General features: G+C 34.6%; 1 protein-coding gene across 2 annotated transcripts in view; it reads right to left on the bottom strand.

The window, feature by feature from the left end:
* LOC140749577 (ATP-binding cassette sub-family G member 1) overlaps positions 1 to 17,974 on the bottom strand; it is a 58,494-nt gene extending 40,520 nt beyond the window's left edge. Inside the window, exons 1-2 of one of the 2 annotated variants that reach the window (XM_073082681.1) lie at positions 17,850 to 17,974; positions 8,016 to 8,320 (exon numbers count right to left, since the gene is read on the bottom strand). In XM_073082681.1, the coding sequence (XP_072938782.1) occupies positions 8,016 to 8,160 (145 nt within the window). In that variant the 5' untranslated portion in view covers positions 8,161 to 8,320; positions 17,850 to 17,974. Of the gene's footprint in view, positions 1 to 8,015; positions 8,321 to 14,767; positions 14,884 to 17,849 lie in introns of those variants that run through there. The other variant, XM_073082680.1, reaches the window with a different exon arrangement.
* Between the last annotated feature and the right edge of the window lie 1,780 nt (positions 17,975 to 19,754).

Below are 19,754 nucleotides of genomic sequence, written 5' to 3'. Positions count from 1 at the left end.
TCGCGTACCGTTGTAAAAACCAGTTGTGCGGTAGGAGATAGCGTAAATTGCTCCTCCTAACGCAGAGCTTGACAGGATCATCGCGCTTGGAAGACTCCGGTTGTGTTCCGTCGGAGATCCCGGAGTATTCCACCAAGCACTGATAACCGCCACCATGTAGGTGTGGTAAAAATCCCACATAACCCGATGTCGCTCCCTACGGCGTTAGGTACCTTTTCAAGATTTCCCTCTCGTGAAGAAAAGGCACATGAAAATTGCCATCAACATAATTATCCAGAGCTCATATCAATCAACCACAATATTATATAATTTGACAGCTTATTTGTGATAAGAGAGTGCTACAGGTCTGTAGGTGCTTGTGACTGACTATATCAATAAATTATGCAGATTGAATAATTACTGAATAATTGATTCAATTAATAATAATTCTTGATTGTCATAATTTACACTACATTCCAATGTTCCAGAAGTGTAGTAACAACGTAATGTTGAGATTGGGTCAGGGATGCCGCAGTCAGAGGCCAAAAGATAAAAAAAACATTTTTATTATAAATTATTGTATGGCACTGAAATAACAGAGTTCAAATATACAGGGTTACTGATAATTCGATACATTCCCTTGGAGGGGTAAAAGTAGAGCTCATTTGCAATACGTTTTGTCATTAAGTACCCTAGCCGATAGTGATTTGTTTTTGAGATATTCAAGTTTTTGTGTTTTTATTTCTAAGTACCGAGATCAGGCAAAAAATAAAATGCTCCTAAGTGAATGTCCTATTTTGTTTTGATCCTATTTTTGTGCATAATCTTATACCTAACATCGCAACACTTCCTTAAAATGACAATACGCTGTAGTAGTACCCTTAAACTTTACGTTATGAGAGGTCAATTTGCTAGAGTTCAATAAAAACACCCTTATTATTTCCACTTCAGAGTGAATTTGGATAAAAAGATGTATGGAATGTATTGTACAAATGATTAAAATAATAGCCCTATTTCACTAGCTATCCAAAGTGCTACGAAATATTACGGTATTTTTTTAAATAAAAAAGTTATTAGCTAGAAACAACTACTCAGAACATCAGTAATTTTCGGATTCGCATACTGCACTAGAATCTTACTGTTCGCTACAGGTAAAGCACATTATCTTAGTTAACACTTTAAACTGTGTTATTGTTGTGATTGTCGATGTAGATAAAAGTTTTATGCCATTTTGGATAGCTAGTGAAATAGGGCTATTATTTTAATAATTTGTGCGACACATTCCATACATCCTTTATATGCAAATTCACTCTGAAGTGGAAATAAAAATGGTTTTTTTACCTATATACCAATTGGTAATAATTCCATTTGGTAATTAGCATTTGGTAATAAGTCGTGAATGGTACAATATCTATTTGTGATGACTTGGTAGAGTTGTTAGTTATCTGATTTTACAGAAGGACAGTAATATATTTTCTATAAGTATATGCGTATTTTTGTATGTTTTTCTGAGAGGAAAAACATAATTACCTATTATGGGGTCAAGGTGTTTGGGATCCTTTATGTCAGGCATGGCCTGTACCGACTAAAAAACTGTCTCGTTCGTCTCGACCTTAGCTATTTAGGTATTTACGACATACTCGTACATATGTGTATTTTTTTGCACGCTCTACAGCTTATATGGTTTGACAAATTTAAAGTAAGATATGATACGACTCGTCTTGGTACGAGTGACACTAGATACATCAAATATTGAAAAATTCCAAAAAGCGTCTTTATTTTTTTAATCGCGGCATAAATGCAACTTATTTATTCAGTCGGGTTTCTCGACTTTAAAAATACGTGATTTCGTAATTTAATTGAAGATAATAATTCAATCGTTTACATATTTTGTATTGCATACACACCTGCATTTTCGAGGTACAATAAATTTACCTTGAAAAATAATTAATGCATGTAACAAGTATTTGATATTCACTATTATTACACGGAAACAAAATCGATTTGTCATAAATTTATCTAAACTTTATTTAACCTATTTTCAATTGTATCAAACATTGTAGCTTTTCCTCAATTATCTAAAAGATATAAAAGATAAATCAAAAGTTATTGGTAAATAAAATAGGTAGGAATGTATCGTTGATTAATCTTTATTGTTGTATTTTAATTAAATTTCTTAACCCTATCACGAAGTTCTTAAGACCTTTACTGTACAATGTCACTGCTGTACTTGTGGGTAATATTAGATTTATCCTTCCGTGCCTGAGGCGCGTGATCTAAATAAATTCCATGAATCATCACAAATCAATTACCTATATTTTTGACAGACCATGATCATCATACTAATGTTAAATAAATACTTTTTGTATTATGTTTTAGTACATGATGTAATTTTTTTTGGATTTAGTTTTGGGACTTCGGCTAAAATAAAACTTTAGTCCAATATCAAAAGAGATATGGTTATGCACCATATCTCTTTTCATTGTTTAATTAAATACACGTTTTTATTCGGATTTTTTATTTAATTTAGGTACCTTAATTATTTCGTTTTTACAAGCTTTTTATTAGCTTCACCTGTATGTTTGTTTGTATGTTTGTTTGTAACCGACTTCTTTGGGCGCGATTTTGACCCACTTTAAACGGCCAGATTTTGTTCAAACTTTGCAGATTTATTGAGGACCGATGACAATACACGATTTTAATAATTTTGTACCATTGTCCTTATCAATATCCTCAGGATTAACGATTTTCGAGGCGAGAGAAAGCGCCTTATGGAGCGTTCAGGCAAAGTTACTAGATTGATTTTGAGCTTTGGAAAATAATAATATTATTTCCCTATAACTCAAATGTACTGAAACATATCTATAATGCCATCTTGTAGAATGATTTTTAGGATTCCGTACTCAAAGGATAAAACGAAACCCTCCGCTGTCTGTTCGTGAGTCACAGGGCTTTATCTCTTAAACCGTAATAGATAGACACTTGATTTTTTTACAAACGATGCATGATGGTGGTCGCTATAACAACAAATACTAAAAATAATAAAATAAATATAGTTTAAAAAACTAAAAAACACGCTTTTATGTTAAAATCAACTAAAAAGCAAAAAATAATCTTCAATCTAGGAATCAATTAAGGAACAGTAAATAGTATAATTGTGGAAAAAGTGTGGGGCGCTTTTCGAACCTGATAAATGGAGCACCCCACACTTTTTCCACAATGATACTATTTACTGTTCCTTAATTGATTCCTAGATTGAAGATAATTTTTTGCTTTTTAGTTGATTTTAACATAAAAGCGTGTTTTTTAGTTTTTTAAACTATATTTATTTTAACTTGTGCAACTTAAGATTATCAATTTACAAATGCAATGAATAATTTTGTAGCATTGTTCACGTGTAACTTTTATGTTAATTTGTCCATGGTTTTCACAAAACAATAAGATATCTCTGGGACACTGTTGGGTAAATAGGTTTCATCTCAGAAGAATATATTCTCAGAAGATCATAAATAAAAATAAAAATAGTTTATAAACAAGCAATATAATATACAGTGATTAATATTTTGATATGTATGTACTAAATTAATGTATTTGTATGTAAATTGTATTTTTGTACTATATTTCATAATTAATTCAGTTCTGCATATCAAGTTTTTGTTGCAGGTATTATATTAGATTCCTAGACGAGATTGCACTTAATCTACACAGGAAATGATACATCTATTTTGATTTTAATACGTATTTTCATTGTTATTATTTAGTTCTAAAAATAATATATATTAATGCACAGAAATCAGGTTTAATATAAAGAAATGCAATGACGCACAGACACGCCTAGATGATGTTTGTATTTTGTTATATCATTATTTACTAATGAATTCTACAAATCTAGTTTTTTTACAGACCAAACGGCGGGACGGATTTTAACGTATGAGGTGTCGTTGGATTCGTCTTAATTATGGCAGTGAAATATACATACTTCACTTTATAGTTAGTTATATTTAAGACATTGTGATTGTTTTCAAAATATTTACTAGCTGTATATGTATGGATATTAAAAGTCCCAGTTGATATTTTAATTGCGATAGGTTTTAATAATAAGGTAATGTATTATTTAAAGGCGGTAGAACGATACACAGTTCGACTCCGGAGGCACCATCGTCAAACATATTTCTGCCTAGAAACAACAGTGTCAAGAGTTGACGTGTTTTGGTTCAAAAGGCGTGGTATACACACCTAACCGTGACACATTTTTTTTTCATTACGAGGGGGAAACCTTCAAAAGGTACCCGACGAAGTGGGAGCGACGCTGGGTTATGTGGGATTTTTACCGCATTAAAAACCCCCCGGTGGCCGTCCTCAACGCTTGTTGGAGAATCTCCGAGATCTCGGACGGAACGCAACCGGAGTCCTCCAAGCGCGATGCCCCGATCGGGCTCTACCCTGGGGGAGCAGTTTTCGCTCCTCCCACACCATCTGGTGTTCACGACGGTATACAACCTCACATACCGTCGTCCTTCCCAGGGTTGCTTGCTGGACGGTTCGAGCTCCTTGCCGCCCGCCACTCCGGAAGCCCTTTTTAGTTGCGTCTTACGACAGGCAGGGGATACCGTAGCCCTATTCTATTCCCGGGACTACAGGGACACATTACCTAACTATACGTAGCCTTCAAAGTAAGTCAGGCATCAATTGCCAATGTCAGCTAGGACATAAATTCCATCTAGGATGGATTACAAATATCGATGGGAGGCAGTGGTCATTTACTAAATGGATAATATGCTCTTTGATTACTTCTATTCACAAAGGAAAATGTTAATAAATTCTATAAATTCGTAAATCTTTAAGGAGTAATACTTAGAAATAATTTTACCAAAAATTACTGAAACTTTTTTTTCAGTCTTTGTATAGATTATAATTATTATGATTGAGTAATATACTACTACGTACATTTCGATACTATTCCTAATTTTCCATAGATAACATAATTCGTTATAATTTTGTTGAGGAATAACACAATCAGTAATCGAAGCTAAAGTTACATTACAAACATAGTTGCGATAAATAATTATTTAAAAAGCGATAAGGCGCACTTACGACATATTTTTAAAACTATATTTACTGGGAGGTTACTACCATCTCTTAACACAATATTATTTTAATCATACTTTTACTTTTTTTGCAGGAAATTTTACTTTTTAAGCAAAATATAACAGTTTCATTTGGTCAAAATATAACATTTCAGTTGGTTTTATACAATGGGTAAGCGAAAAATTAATAAGGGTTTAAGTTTGTCCACCTGTGTTTGACGGAATATTTTACTGTTTTCAGGAGGAAATAAAACTTTTCTGAACTATGATGGTTTTTAAAAGACGGTGGTAGGCCCCCTGATTTTTAGTTTATGATATTATTTTTATATCGTTAATAAGTTTACCTAATGTTTGAAATTATTATAGGTATACTAGCTGATCCGGCAAACGTTGTGTTGCCATGTAAATAAAAAAATGTTTAGCGTGAACAACCCTTATCACTCAGGGGTATGAAAAACGGATAGCAGCCGATTCTCAGACCTCCTGAATATGCATATAAAATTTGATGAAAATCGGCAAAGCCGTTTCGGAGTACGGTAACTAACATTGTGACACGAGAATTTTATATATATAAGATTATAGGTATAACCTAATTGTTATTGTCTTAAATACGCGGCTTGTTTTAAACGAACTAGAAAATTTAGCAACGTAGGGAGTTTGTACTTTGGATGGGTGATCGCAAGTTGCTAAATTTCAAGCGCGCTTCCGCTTTCCAAAGGGTACGTTGGTCCCGGTTGTTATCACTGGTGGTTTAACCTCGGATGCCTCGTGGGCGGGTTGGAATCATCCAAGGCTTGTAGGTCATTTACCCGCCTGTAATTTTTAATAATGATCCCCATTGTAGCGGAGTATGCTTCTGGCTTCTCCTTAATAGACGACCCCAGTTAGAAATCTTATCTTATCTGGGGTTGATTACAGGTGTCCATGGGCGGCAGTTGGCATCATCTTGACAGCATGCTCGTCTGTAACTTCTATATTATAAAAAAACCGCTAGATTGTAAGGAGAGACCCGTGTCCAATCGGGATATAGAAAAAAAAAATTCAGTTAATTTCCCACTCTGTTAAGGGTTCACTCGTTGTGCCTACCACATATGTAATTTTTAACGGCGTATTTTATTGATTATGTTCTGTATATAATATGACAATATTTAAGTATGATAATTATAATAAATTGGTCATAACAACGCATAAATAAACTATAATAATAATAATCATACGACAAAATCAGTAAGATAAAAATTGCACTCTTGATTCATAAATTTTAGCAAGTTATAACTTCATTAGGAGTTAAAAGTGTCTGGAAATGTCGAACGTAATAACTATAATAGAATCTTCTAACATAATTTCAATTATTAGTGAAACGTGGATACAAATAAAGTTTGATTGGTTGTATGGATTTCAGGTCGCTGGTTTATTTCCGAATGATAATTTTGTATCCTTGTGCGCTAGTGATAATAGTGCAGTGTAAAAGAATATAAAAACTGATGAGTGGTGCCCTCTACTTCCCTTGGCGACCGGTCGACTGTGATGCATTACACACACTCGCGTCCTCCGAATAGGTTCTCCAGAGACCCTCCGTAATAAATAATAATAATATACCTTCCCGTGATCCGAGTAATACTGACTGATTTATGTGTATTATAGCAGAAACGTCAATTTACAAATTTGAAATTTAACACCTTATTCATATTAGTATTTCAGCCAGTCCGAAATATTGAACACTAGTAATTATTATTAAAAAAAAACCACTCCTTTAAATTACAGTAAATACAATATAAAAAATATTTGTGGTTAATATATATAATATAGGTATAATAACAGCAGTGTTAGGCGCTGCTGTGTTCCGGGTTTGAAGGGTGTGGTAAGGGAGACAGACTTTTCCGAGGCGTTCCAGCTTAGTCCTCAGGGATAGCGGCGCATCTGTGGTCGACCTCAGGTAGGTATGTCTAATCCTATCTGGGGTTGATTACAGATGTCCATGGGCGGTAGTAGCCACTTACCATCAGGTGGACTGCATGCTCGTCAGCTACTCTTTTATTATAAAAAAATATATATAAACCACTTAACATCATTCGGACCGCGCTTCCTGATTACATAAGCATATATCTTTATTATGTAATTTGAACCCAAAATTCTAATCACCAGGTTATCGCTACTTAGCAACAATCGATTTTGCAATCAATTGACCTGTGTGACCGGTCTGATACGTAAAAATATCCGGGTTCGATACCCGACCAAGCAGACGTAGCTCATAATACGGTAAAGGGAATCATATAAGTGTGGAGTAGGTATTGCAAACATTTCTAAACTTGCGGTACTTTAAGGATTTTAATAAAAATGACGCCCACAAAATAAGCCGACGAAAAAAGCTCTGCAAAGTTGAGCTTCCGCCAACGTATAAGTAACGGGCCAGATAAGTAAAAAAGTTTAAACGCAAAGTTCATTCTCTCTTAGTGAAAGCATTTTGTATGTAATTTAATGCTGCGAGGTAAACGGAAGCGGCAATAAGCGTTACTAATATGCGGTGTGCAGTCTAGAATTCATGATTATTTATAATATTAAAATAGCAAACGAGTAGTACAGTTCACCTGATGTTAAAATCCTGACGGTGACATTTGTAATCAACCACAGATCTCCCTTACCATACCGAACCGGAGACATACTTATCCGAAGCGTTCAAACTTGATCCTCAGGGGTACCCACGCATCTGTGGGCAACCTCAGTTAGGAATCTAATTTTATCCGGGGTTGATTACAGATGTTCATGAGCGGCAGTAGCCACCTACCATCAGGTGGACTGCATGCTTATCTGCTACTCCTATATTATAAAAAATCTATACACCCTTCCAACGGGACACAGCTCCACCATAAGTTATATTATCTTCAAAAAGAGTGTAGAAAGCGTAATCTTCTCTTATAATTATAAGATAAAAAATTGATAAGTACTTACCAAACCGTAGTTTGTTGATGCTGAACGTGTTTACGGAACAGGTTATATTATTGAACTCCAAATGTACTGTTTTCCTTGTCATAAGAGGTAAAACGTTGTTGTTACCGAGTCCCATACAGGAGTCATCTGCTACTCCTGGCGTCATCTTGTATATCCTTTCGTTTTGTAATCTTTTGTAACGAGCTCTAAACTATTAGTAACTCATTGGCATCTAATTAGGAAATTTCTACTCCATTAATAAGATATGGTAGAATTTTCTCGATCATTTATAACTTGTTCTATTCCATGCTCCAATCGGTATCAATCTGTAAATAAAGAAATGTTTAAACAACGTTGTCTTTTATCTTCAATAAATAATTACTAATTAGCTTTTAAATATTGTAAGTGGGACATTAATCCTCCGTAAATCATGTCAATTACATACAGAGTTGTGCTAGTAGGTACGCTGTACGCTTATTAGTAACTAGTGATGCCCGCGGCTTCGCCCGCATTTTAAAGAATTAATATGACATACTAACATACATAAAACTGAAAATTCGTACCTTCATTGGAACGACAGTGGCACCGTTTGGCGAAAATTGGTCGTACTAACTCTGGAACCTTCGTGGGCTCATGAACAACAACTTTGCTAAAGATCATCACTTGATCAAATGCATAGTTTACGATTCAGTCCTTACTAATATCGATTAAAATAATCGAATTTTTGGTCCAAAAAATCGATTCTCCGATTAATAAATCTTAGATCGCCATCCCTAGTTCCCGTGGGATTTCCGGGATAAAAACTATCCTATATCCGTTCTCAGGTCTCAGACTATCCTTGTACAAAATTTCATTAAAATCGGTTCAGTGGTTTAGCCGTGAAGAAGAGACAATCAGACAGACAGACAGAGTTACTTTCGGATTTATAATATTAGTAAGGATAGTAAGGATTAACTCAATTCTGATTCATTACTGGATACGGGTCTAGTCCTAGACTGTATTGGGCTTAACTTTTTGATACATAATCTGTAAAAATAGTAAGCGGATCACTTAACAAATTGCATAAGTTTTTGTTTTAACTTGTAACATCTACAGATATTAAGGGCCCGTAAACAAATGGAACCCTTGTCTTTCCGTCATAGTGCTCTATCTCCTAAATTGTAATAGTATAAACTTTAATTTTCAGATTATTAATATGGCCACTATAACAAATACTAAAACTTAAAGTAAAAGGGAGCTCATACGGAACACTCCATGTGCGAGTCCGACTCTCACTTAGCCAATCAATGGAAAACAGATGTTGATACCGATAGACGGAGTCGCAACATAACAGTATTATATTTATAGAACAAAGTGCATAGCATGGGGGATTTTGTTCAAAGTTAGCAGTGGAAGCTACTAACATACACACATTGTTCCCGTGAAAATTATGAAGGTTATGTATACATTTTTGTTTCAATTGTGACGACCAGACAGTTTCTTTTTTTTTTATTATAGAAGTAACAAATGAGCATGCGTTCCACCAGGGGGGTTACTACCATCTCTTAAAACAATATTATTTCAATCATACATTAAAATTTCGTACCTCGTTTGGTACGACCGCGTTAAAGTAAGATTGTTTTTAGAACATCACAATAAGCAGTTTTGTATTATTTCGGGCGAAATTATTCATTGTTTTTATGCAGAAAATTTAACTTTTTAAGCAAAATATGTCAATCAGTTGGTTCTATACAATGGATAAGCGAAAAATGAATAAGGGTTTAAGTTTGTTCAACTGCGTATGACGGAATGTTTTACTGTCTTAAGGAGGTTGTGGTACGAAACAAAATAATGTTGCAATAATGAAATAAAAGTTTCCTGAACTATGATGGTTTTTAAAAGATGGTGGTAGGCCCCTGATGGAAACTGCTGCCCATGGACAGTAAGCATTAACCTTATATAGGATTATAGTAAGGTAAACCGTTCAGGAAAGCCAAATACAACACCGGTAAACACTGCTGTTATTAGATAGAAATAGGTATTTTAAAAATGTTCTACATAAAGTTTTTATGTAAATATAAATTCGTTTATTTACGAAATATCCTTATTTTATTTTGCGTTTACGATACAAGGAATTAGACACGTAGTTAATATTATTATGAACATATGCTCAACCATACTCTTATCAGTGTCTGTTATGATAGCGTATGTGTGTCGACTAAATCAAGGTGAAGTACAATGCTAACTTTACTATAGTCTGATTCATAATTAGGTGTCCAAAATGTAAACAAAGAAATGTCACTGTCAAAATTAACAAGAAACAAAAACTGTAACAAACTCAACAAAAAACGAAAATTTAACAAATATACACAATTTAACAACATTACAACCGAACAAATAATTATGAATCAGACTATACTAAATAATCTTTTATCATGTCGGCTTTTTGAAGAATCCTTTGTGGTTCGACTCCGGCTGCACCATCGCCAAATCTGTTTCTCCCTTCAAACCAGAAAACAGCAGTGTTAAGCGCTGCTGTTTTCTGGTTTGAAGGGTGTGGTAAGGGAGACATATTTTTCCGAGGTATTCCAGCTCAGTCCTCAGGGGTAGCGGCGCACCTGCGGCCGACCGCAAACAGGAATGTCTAATCCTATCTGGGGTTGATTACAGATGTCCATGGGCGACAGTAGCCACTTACCATCAGGTGGTCTGTATGCTCGTCGGCTACTCCTATATTATATTATAGGCGGGAAAAAAAAACGTAGATCATATCGTTTTAATTGTTTATATGAATTTTATTATGGTTAATTTCTTGTCTAATTGCATATATTTCCAATTCATATTAATAACGCAAAAAATGTAAGAAATTAATTTAATGTTATTGTTATGTAGAATTCACAGCATAAATTGTATTTTCAAAGTAAAACGTCGTTTCGTACACTTATCTATGTAGATATACCTATTATTTATAGTAACCAAGTCCTATCTAACACATTAGATAGATAAAAACAAATTATTATGCATAATGATATTAAATTATGCGTATTTAGTTATTATATAAGTAGCGAAAATAATTTGTTCTAGCGAGGAGCTCATAACCCCACTTATGCTTTACTTGTCTTATTATAATTAAATATAAGTATGTATATTATAGCATGTAGAATGGTACATGCTATATCAATAGATTGGCAACTATGTTCCCGCCGATTTTTGTTAATATTTTCAACATAATTCAACTAATTCATTTCTAATGTATTCTTCTATACAGTCACCCGATAATGAAAATTCATCAAATCTCCCAATTCTGTATCAGTATTGAATGAAGTATTACATACAGCGTTTAAAAAATGGGTTGTAATTCTGTTAGTGCTGTTTCTGAACATCGAATAGTAAACATGAGGTGTTCTATCACTTTTGAGCCTTTTCTAAAGTGATAAATACGTGAAGCTTAAGCGGCATTGGAAATTCGGTGAAAATCTGAAAATTAACATAAATTAACGCGACCAAAAAAAAACAGATTTCAGTAAAGGACACGATCTTCTTTCGAATTAATATTATTAATATGCGGCATACTAATAATTAAATTAAAAAGAAAACAGCCGAAGCTTTATTGCCAAGCTCATAAGATTTTAAATTAATGATTAGTTTTGTCTAAGGAAATAATTTATACTTTTAATTTAATATAGATACCTTAACAAACGCGTACAAGTAATGTATTCTTTTATCATACTAATGTAATGATTTATATTTTAACATATGGTTGATATTGAAGGCACTGACATCGATAGTTTATTTATAAACATTGACCTAGCAACCGGTATAGTAGAGCGCCTAGTCATAGCAGTTAAAGCTCTTCTAACATTTAATGTTACCTCTTATTATACTGTACCCTTACCATCAGTCTTCAAAATATCCCACAATTTTACGTTACGTATACTCAATCGATTATTCTGTTCCGTTTGCTTCAGTAGACTGAGTAAACGTAACAAAAAGTAAGTGCTCAAGTCTTTTTGTCTGCCTCACATGTTCGCAAAAAAGACAGACAAAAAATAAAGCGCCATTGTCAATTTAAACATTTAATGTTACGTTACTGACACTATACTTCTGGTACAATCCGCTAGGGGCGCTGATTGGAATTTGTATGGGCAAATACGTAAACAAATACCAAAACAGTAATATTTGTAAAAACGTAAAAAGTTTTTACGTTTTTAATAAAAACTCATGATAAGGGTACTGTTTCTATTATACATAAGATTATAGTAGCAAACAAGCATACAATCCACCTGATAATATGAACACTGCGACCAATGGGCAACTGTAACCAACTCTACATAAACAGGGGTTCTAGCCATAGCTAAACAATGATTTTTATTTATGTTGAAATTTAAAATATTGATGGCAGCCCTTCTTCTTGCGTTTCTTATTAAATTATAGGTAGTCGATTACCTATGTTTTCGCCATATATACAATTATACATTCAGGAAGTGCTATGAACATAACACTCTGTTGTTCATATGTGCGACTCTGTGAGAGATCTAATCAACTTATATGTATGAAAGCTTTTTACGTTAATTATATCTCGTCACATAAATTATTGAAGTCGGGTGTTTTTAAATTATTTTATCAGATTCCAAAAAGATTTTAACCATCTTGTCTTTTCAAATTTTTTAAGTAAGTATATTTTATGAAATTCTTAACAATGTCCGTTTTATAGCCCTTATGTTTAATCTCTTCACCCAAATCCAATCCTAACAAAATCATCATCATCATCATCAACAACCCATTATTGTCCCACTGCTGGGCACGGGTCTCCTAATCCTTCTCAACATAAGAAGGCTTAGGCCATAGTCCACCGCGCTGGCCAAGACCGTATTGGTAGATTTCACATACCCTTGAGATACTTTTTTTTAAATCTCTCAGATATGCAGGTTTTCTCACGATGTTTCTCTTTACCGTTTAAGCAAGTGATAATTAATTTCTAATACGCACATAATTTTGAAAAATTAGAGGTTTGAACCTCGGATCCCTCGATCGAGAGGTCGAGTTTCTTAACCACTAGGCTATCACTGCTCATAATACCTCACAAAATAAACCACTTCAAATACAGTTACAATCGTAAAATCAATATTATTTTCTGCAAAGAAAATTGACCTAAAAAGAAGTCAATTCATAGTTTGTAGTAATCGAATGTGACGATTTTCATTTTTATTGTTGACTGGATCGAATTGCCTACTTACATAATATTACACTTTGTATTCGGTTCATATATGATTTAATTTTATCGGCAAATTTAATGTAACGAAATAAACCGCTCTACTGCACGATACTAGTATAACAGATGTAGGTACATATTTATATGTAATTTGGCATGTTTTCGTATTTGAAATAACGCTAATGAGAGTTTAATTAGAATTTTATGGTAATAACGTTTTTACAATATGACATATTATGCATGCACTTGAAATATAAAAAATCTAAATCAAGGATATTTTGTTCAAAGTGCATTCTTTGAAGGATTCTTGAACTTCAAAAACCTAGCGCCGCTTTTCTAGGTGAAGCTATGAAAAAGCTACAGAACACACTTCTAGTCTACAAGTAATACAATAATTGCGAATAATTAAGCTTTAGGAGCGTTTAAGAAAAAATATTGCAAGTTATGCAGAAAATATATTTTTCAAAAATATATGATACGTTACGTTACTGTACTTGACTAACGCAAACACTCTTTTTTATTTATAAAATAGGTAATACTATAAAAAGTATAATTTCTCACATGCGTGACATATGAACGAAAAAAAAATAGTTCTGTAATCAACCCCAGGTAGGATTAGATTCCTACCTGTAGTCATAACAGATGCTTAGCTTTTCCAAGAATTCCGTTGAAACGCTACTAAAATTGTTACTCTATTAAGACTCCAAAGATTTCGTTTCATTTATATAATATCGTATCTTTTTATAATAAAGAGTAGAAAACTTGCAGCAGAAAAAGCGCAGAGACAATTACTGCTCATTTATTTTATTTGACCCCTATTGCATTCGTTAGCTGTTTTAATTAAATGTTGCTGTTCTTTCAATTTCTGTTATTGTGCTGATTGATTAAATGATGCATGACACCAATTGCCTACTACGTTGATTGCTCCAAATACGTATATATGCTTCTAAGAAAAACGGGCCAATATTTAATTAGAATCGTAACAATGTGGATTACTTTGCACTATGTGTAAAATGTTTATTTTAAACGTTTTTATCAGTGCACTCATAATATTTTTAAATACAATGTTGATTTTGTAAAGATAGGATATTATGTCATTGTTATCTAATCAATCTCAGGTAAAAATAAAATATACTTAAATAAATTTAAGACGATAAGAAAAGACAATTGTGAAATAACTGATAATAATCCTTACGTTTATATGACGCGTAGGATAAGTTTATAAAAATTACAATGAAGCTGTTAAACTAGCTGTTTGGAACTAATTACAGATACAATTTAAATAAATAATGTTGACCTAAACACTTCTATTTAGAAAAAGCCGTGCCCAGTATTGGGGCAACAATCCATTGTTTTCAATGACAGCTAAAATATACTGCACTTAATTATTCTCTTTTGTATACATTTGGGTATAGTGTTTAAATAATCATTACATAAAGTCGTCTACATATTAAAATCAATCTTTTTGCTTTCACTAAAACCAACGTAACTAGAAAACACGTGAAATGCCGCAGCGGAATATCGATCGCGTATAAGGGCGGTCGCTCTAGTAGTATCGATATCATAAATTAAAATCTCTTACATTTCAACAGATCGAATCACAACACTGGCTGTTTATTTAATTCGGTTAACTTTCACGTAGAAAGTACGCGTGTATGAAGCGGGGTGACGCGACCGGCCCGGCCCGACGCTTGTTTGGTACTGCGGCGATCGAAGGCGGTTCGATGCTATCTGTAAACTATGACACATGTTTTCTAATGCGTTTCCTGTAAATCCTAGTTTCCTCTGTGAATTGCTATTGTAAAATACTAAGCTGGTATGCTTTAGCGCGATGAGTTCGCACGTACCTACTTATTTTGAATAGCAATTAGAAATGTCAGGTTGATCTCAGAATTTTCACCCGTACTAAGTAAACATCAAGGACTCTAGTTATTCCCTTATATTTATGTTTAGCATTTTGAGGAAAAAATAGAAATCAATCTAATATAAATTCTCAGGAGTGTAGCGGTGCGATATTTTCCTGCACTGTTAAAGCAAGTGATAATTAATTTCTAATATGTATATACTTTTTTGGAAAAACAGCATGCTTGGGATTCGAACCTCCGACCCCTTGATTTAGAGCACGAGTTATAACTACTATCAATGCTTGCTATGTTTTATTTAGTCCCGATCCTAGGAAAACACACCTATTTCTCAAATATAATATGATCTACTTGACCTCCAAGTCAAGTTTTTTTAAAGTAACCTAATAGAAATTATATAGGTAAATACAATATTCAATATAATATAACTTCAATATAACCTAACATTGATTGATAGACAATAGGCGCCTTAAACCAGTAACTTTAAGCGTAAATATTGCAAGGGATTTCCTTATATACATCCTTTCCTTATTCCTTTGTAGAGCACTAAGAAAGATTTTTGAAATTACATACAGCTGAACATTTTAGAAGACTGTTTCGGAACTGGTAAAAAATACCATTTTCTTAAAAGAGTAACATTCTCTTTTTAATCCTGCATGTGACTCGCATTCGTTATTCGTATCAACCTATACAATGTTTGCCTACCAAAGGAATGACAATTTCTTGTAGGCGCAAATTGTCATACATTGATAAACTGGGGACGTACCACCATCTTTAAAAAACATCATATTTCAGGAAAGTTTTATTTCAATATTGTATCAACATTATTTTGTTTCGTACCACGACCTGCTTAAAGCAGTTTTGTTTTATTCTAGCCGATCGATGTAAACTTAAACCCTTATTCATTTTTCGCTTATCCATTGTATAAAAACAACTGATATTGTCATATTTTCCTTAAAAAATAAATCTCCTGCAAAAAAAGGATGAATAATTTCGATCGACATAATACAAAACTGCTTAATGTAATGTTATAAAAACAATGTTACTTTAATGAGGACGTGGTACGAAATTTCAATGTATGATTAAAATAATATTGTTTTAAGTGATGGTAGTAACCCCCCTGATTATTTTTATTAATTTGTTTATGTAGTAACTGATGTACACGTGGGTACAAAAAATGTGACGTAAATGTTTCTGTAACGCAATTTTTTCAATATGAAGCTTAAAAAATATAATAGGTATTGAAAAGTTTTTTGTTATCTACGGAAACATTGCCGACTCTTGGTGGTAAAAACGTACAAGTGACAGTTACCGCTTCTTTTACAACGTTTTATTAACTGACTTCGTTTTCGTCTTTGTGCAAAATTTTGTCATTCATTTTACTATCATACTGATTACCTTCATGTTTTAAACTTGTCACAGCATCGGATAGCAGAACCAAAAAATATGATTATCCATATAATTCCAATCCGTTTTTCTAATGTAAATACAATTCTGTAGTTACAATTCTTTAGTTTAAGCTTAATTTTTATTCTTATCTTTACTGCGTTTAGTACGTTTAAAAACATATTTTTTTAAACAAATATTATTAATACTCCCGTGGTAGTGTTAGCACCGGTCTGACGTACGGAGGGTTTCGGGTTCCATCTCCGGCCATACAGATATCTAAACGATGAATTTAGATATCTGTACTGGGTGTGTGTTTGTGTATTAGTCTTGTTGTGTGTTATGGTACCTACGAGACGGAACACTCCGGCTCTCCGGCCTCCGGCTGTGAGTAGACAGCGTCTTTTTTAAAAATATATTATTTAAAATAAAATATTTACGGGTCGAAAGGTGTGAAAAAATATAACATCTGAATAGAAAATAGTAGTAAGAATAAGCTTCTGATATTTGGGATACTAACGGTTTTTTTGTCGGGTCACAAAGAGTTTCAGAGGTCAAAATGTTTAACCATTCTATTGTTTAGCTTATAAGATGCAATAGAAATGCCAAAATTAAATGTTACAAGAAGAAGACAATAAGTTTGTAAAAAAATATTTACGCAAATATGACACACGTGTGTATGGCGTGATTGTTTGGTGTGTAAACTTTGATTCATGTATGATAAGGCACATATTATGTTACATACAGTTACATACAGTCACTGAAAATTAGAAGTGAACGTGGAAAATTATTTAAATAAATTAATTATATTCAAAATTGTTTAAGGCTTAGTTCTAATGAATTAAGCAAACAATCTCATCATGTCGTAGGTGGCAGATAATTCGGTCGTTTACATCAGGTCGAGCTATCTGTTGATAGAACCCTTGGTGGTTTGACTTCGGTGGCACCACCACCACACACAATTCTGGCATATAACAGCAGTGTTAAGCGCTGTTGTGTTCTCATTTGAAGGGTTTAAGGGAGACATACTTTTCATAGCCGCTACAACTTGATCTTCAGGAACAACACATCTATAGCCGAGATCAAGTATGAATATAAAACGCAGTCGAATACGGATTTCCATGGTCAGCAGTAGTCATTTACCATTGGACTGCATGCACGTGTGCTATATATCGTCAGTGGAAAGGCTAAGAGTCTAACACGCTAAGAAGCTCTTTTGTTAAACTTTTAGTCTTTCTAGTGACGATATAATAAAAAAAATGCGGAGACCGACTTCGACTTTGAGCGCTGTTGACTGTCGTTATCAGGGAAGTGTGATTGACCGTCGTAGACGTTAGACACAGTAGTGGTCACTTACAATTAGGTGCAGTAAACAAAAAAAATATATTAAAAATTATTAAACAACTTCATACTCACGTGGCTTGTTGAGTTAGGGGAATATGCGTAGAATAAAACGCCCAGTCAGGGACCAGTCATACTGGTAACTGCATTTAAGGAATGTTTGAGGAAAATCTGCGATCATAGCATACGTGGACTTATTCAAAGTGGTTTCTTGGTACTGTGGCAGCTTGCCAGCTCTAATAATGCGAGTGTTGCCAAAAATAATATGACGTCATCTGGGAATACATATTCCTCACGGTCATTGCAACGAATATACGTGCATTATTAGTGTTTTTACTTGTCTTGTATTTCCGGTTATAATCACTCGCCAGTGTTTGTTTATGCTTGAATTGTAATGATAAGTCCACCACTGTTCTCCATGTACGTCTGCTCCCAACTCCATTATTTAGAACAGGTGTTCTACATGAAGCTGATCAGTAAGGTGGTAACGTTATCATCATCATCATTATCAGCAACCCATTACTATCGCACTGCTGGGCACGGGTCTCCTCACATAATGAGAAGGATTAGAACATAGTCCACCGCGCTGGCCAAGTGCGTATTGGTAGAATTCACATACCTTTGAGATTTTTTTTTCGTAAATCTCTCAGGTATGCAGGTTTCCTCACGATGTTTTCCTTCACCGCTTAGCAAGTGTTTATTTATTTCTAATACGCACATAATTTTGAAAAATCAGAGGTGCGAGGGATTTGAACCTCGGAGCCGTCGATCGAGAGGCCGAGTTTCTTAACCACTAGGCTATCACTTCCGAATTTATTATAACCTTATAATTATGTACTTCAGACACAAGTTCTGGCAGCATCGCTGCCGTGCCGTGCTGTTGTTGTCCCAATAAAGAAGCACCTAGTGCATTATTTTGGATAATATTTTTATATAGCAGTGTTCATATTTTTACTAAGTATATTTTCTGAGTTTTTCTATATACTTTCTATATATCTTTGGATTTGACACATGTCATATTTTGAAGGTGGTCGAACCGTTTGTGGTTCGACTCTGGCGGCACCACCGCCACACCTATTTCTACCTCATAACAGCAGTGTTTTAACGCGGCTGTGTTGTGTGTGTGTTGTGTGTCTTCTGGTTTGAAGGGTGTGGTAAGGGAAACATACTTATCCGTGGCGTTCCAGCTTAGTCCTCAGGGGTAGCGGCACATCTGTGGCCGCCCTCAGGTAGGAATATCTAATCCTATCTGGGGTCGATTACGGATGTCCATAGGCGGCAGTACCGTAGATAACTTACTTCTTAAGAACTGTCAGACGTTTAGATTTCCTCGTGGTGATTTCCTTCATCGTTTATGGAAATGATAATTAGTTTCTAATACGTTTACAAAATTAATCTGAGGTGCGTGATTTGAATTTGAACCTCAGACGCCCAATGTAGAAGCTAAGCAATCGAAGATGAAGTAATCGAATAGAAGCGAAGCTAGAACATTGATGTTCTAATCAATAGCCTCTCTGTTTTTGGTATGACGTCTTTCGTACCACGGATATTATTAGTTTGAAAACCTTTTCTTTTTTTTTGTTGGCGAGGGGGAAACCTCCAAAAGGTATCCTATGCCGTGAGAGCGACACGGGGTTATGTGGGATTCTTACCGCACTAAGTCAACCCCGGTGACAGTCCTCGGCGCTGCGTAGAGGACTCCGGGATCTCCAAAGCAACCGGAGTCCTCTTAGTGTGTTGCCCCGTCCGGCTCAGGTGAGCATTTTGACGCTCGCCACTCTATCTGGTGTGCACGACGGTATGCGACCACACATACCGCCGTCCTTCCCGCGGTCGCTGGCCGAGCGGTTCGAGTTCCCACTCTTGCCGCCCACAACCCCGGAAGCCCCCTTTAGGTCGCCTCTTACGACAGACAGGGGATACCGTAGCCCTATTCTAGTTCCGGGATTACAGGGACAATTAATTTGAAAACCTAGACAT

Source organism: Epargyreus clarus, unplaced genomic scaffold, assembly GCF_041222505.1.
Source record: "Epargyreus clarus isolate Ecla_fem2 unplaced genomic scaffold, WU_Ecla_fem_2.2 ptg000018l, whole genome shotgun sequence".
NCBI lineage: Eukaryota > Metazoa > Arthropoda > Insecta > Lepidoptera > Hesperiidae > Epargyreus > Epargyreus clarus.
Note: the sequence above shows the minus strand (reverse complement) of the source record. Positions and strands in the feature narration are given on the sequence as shown.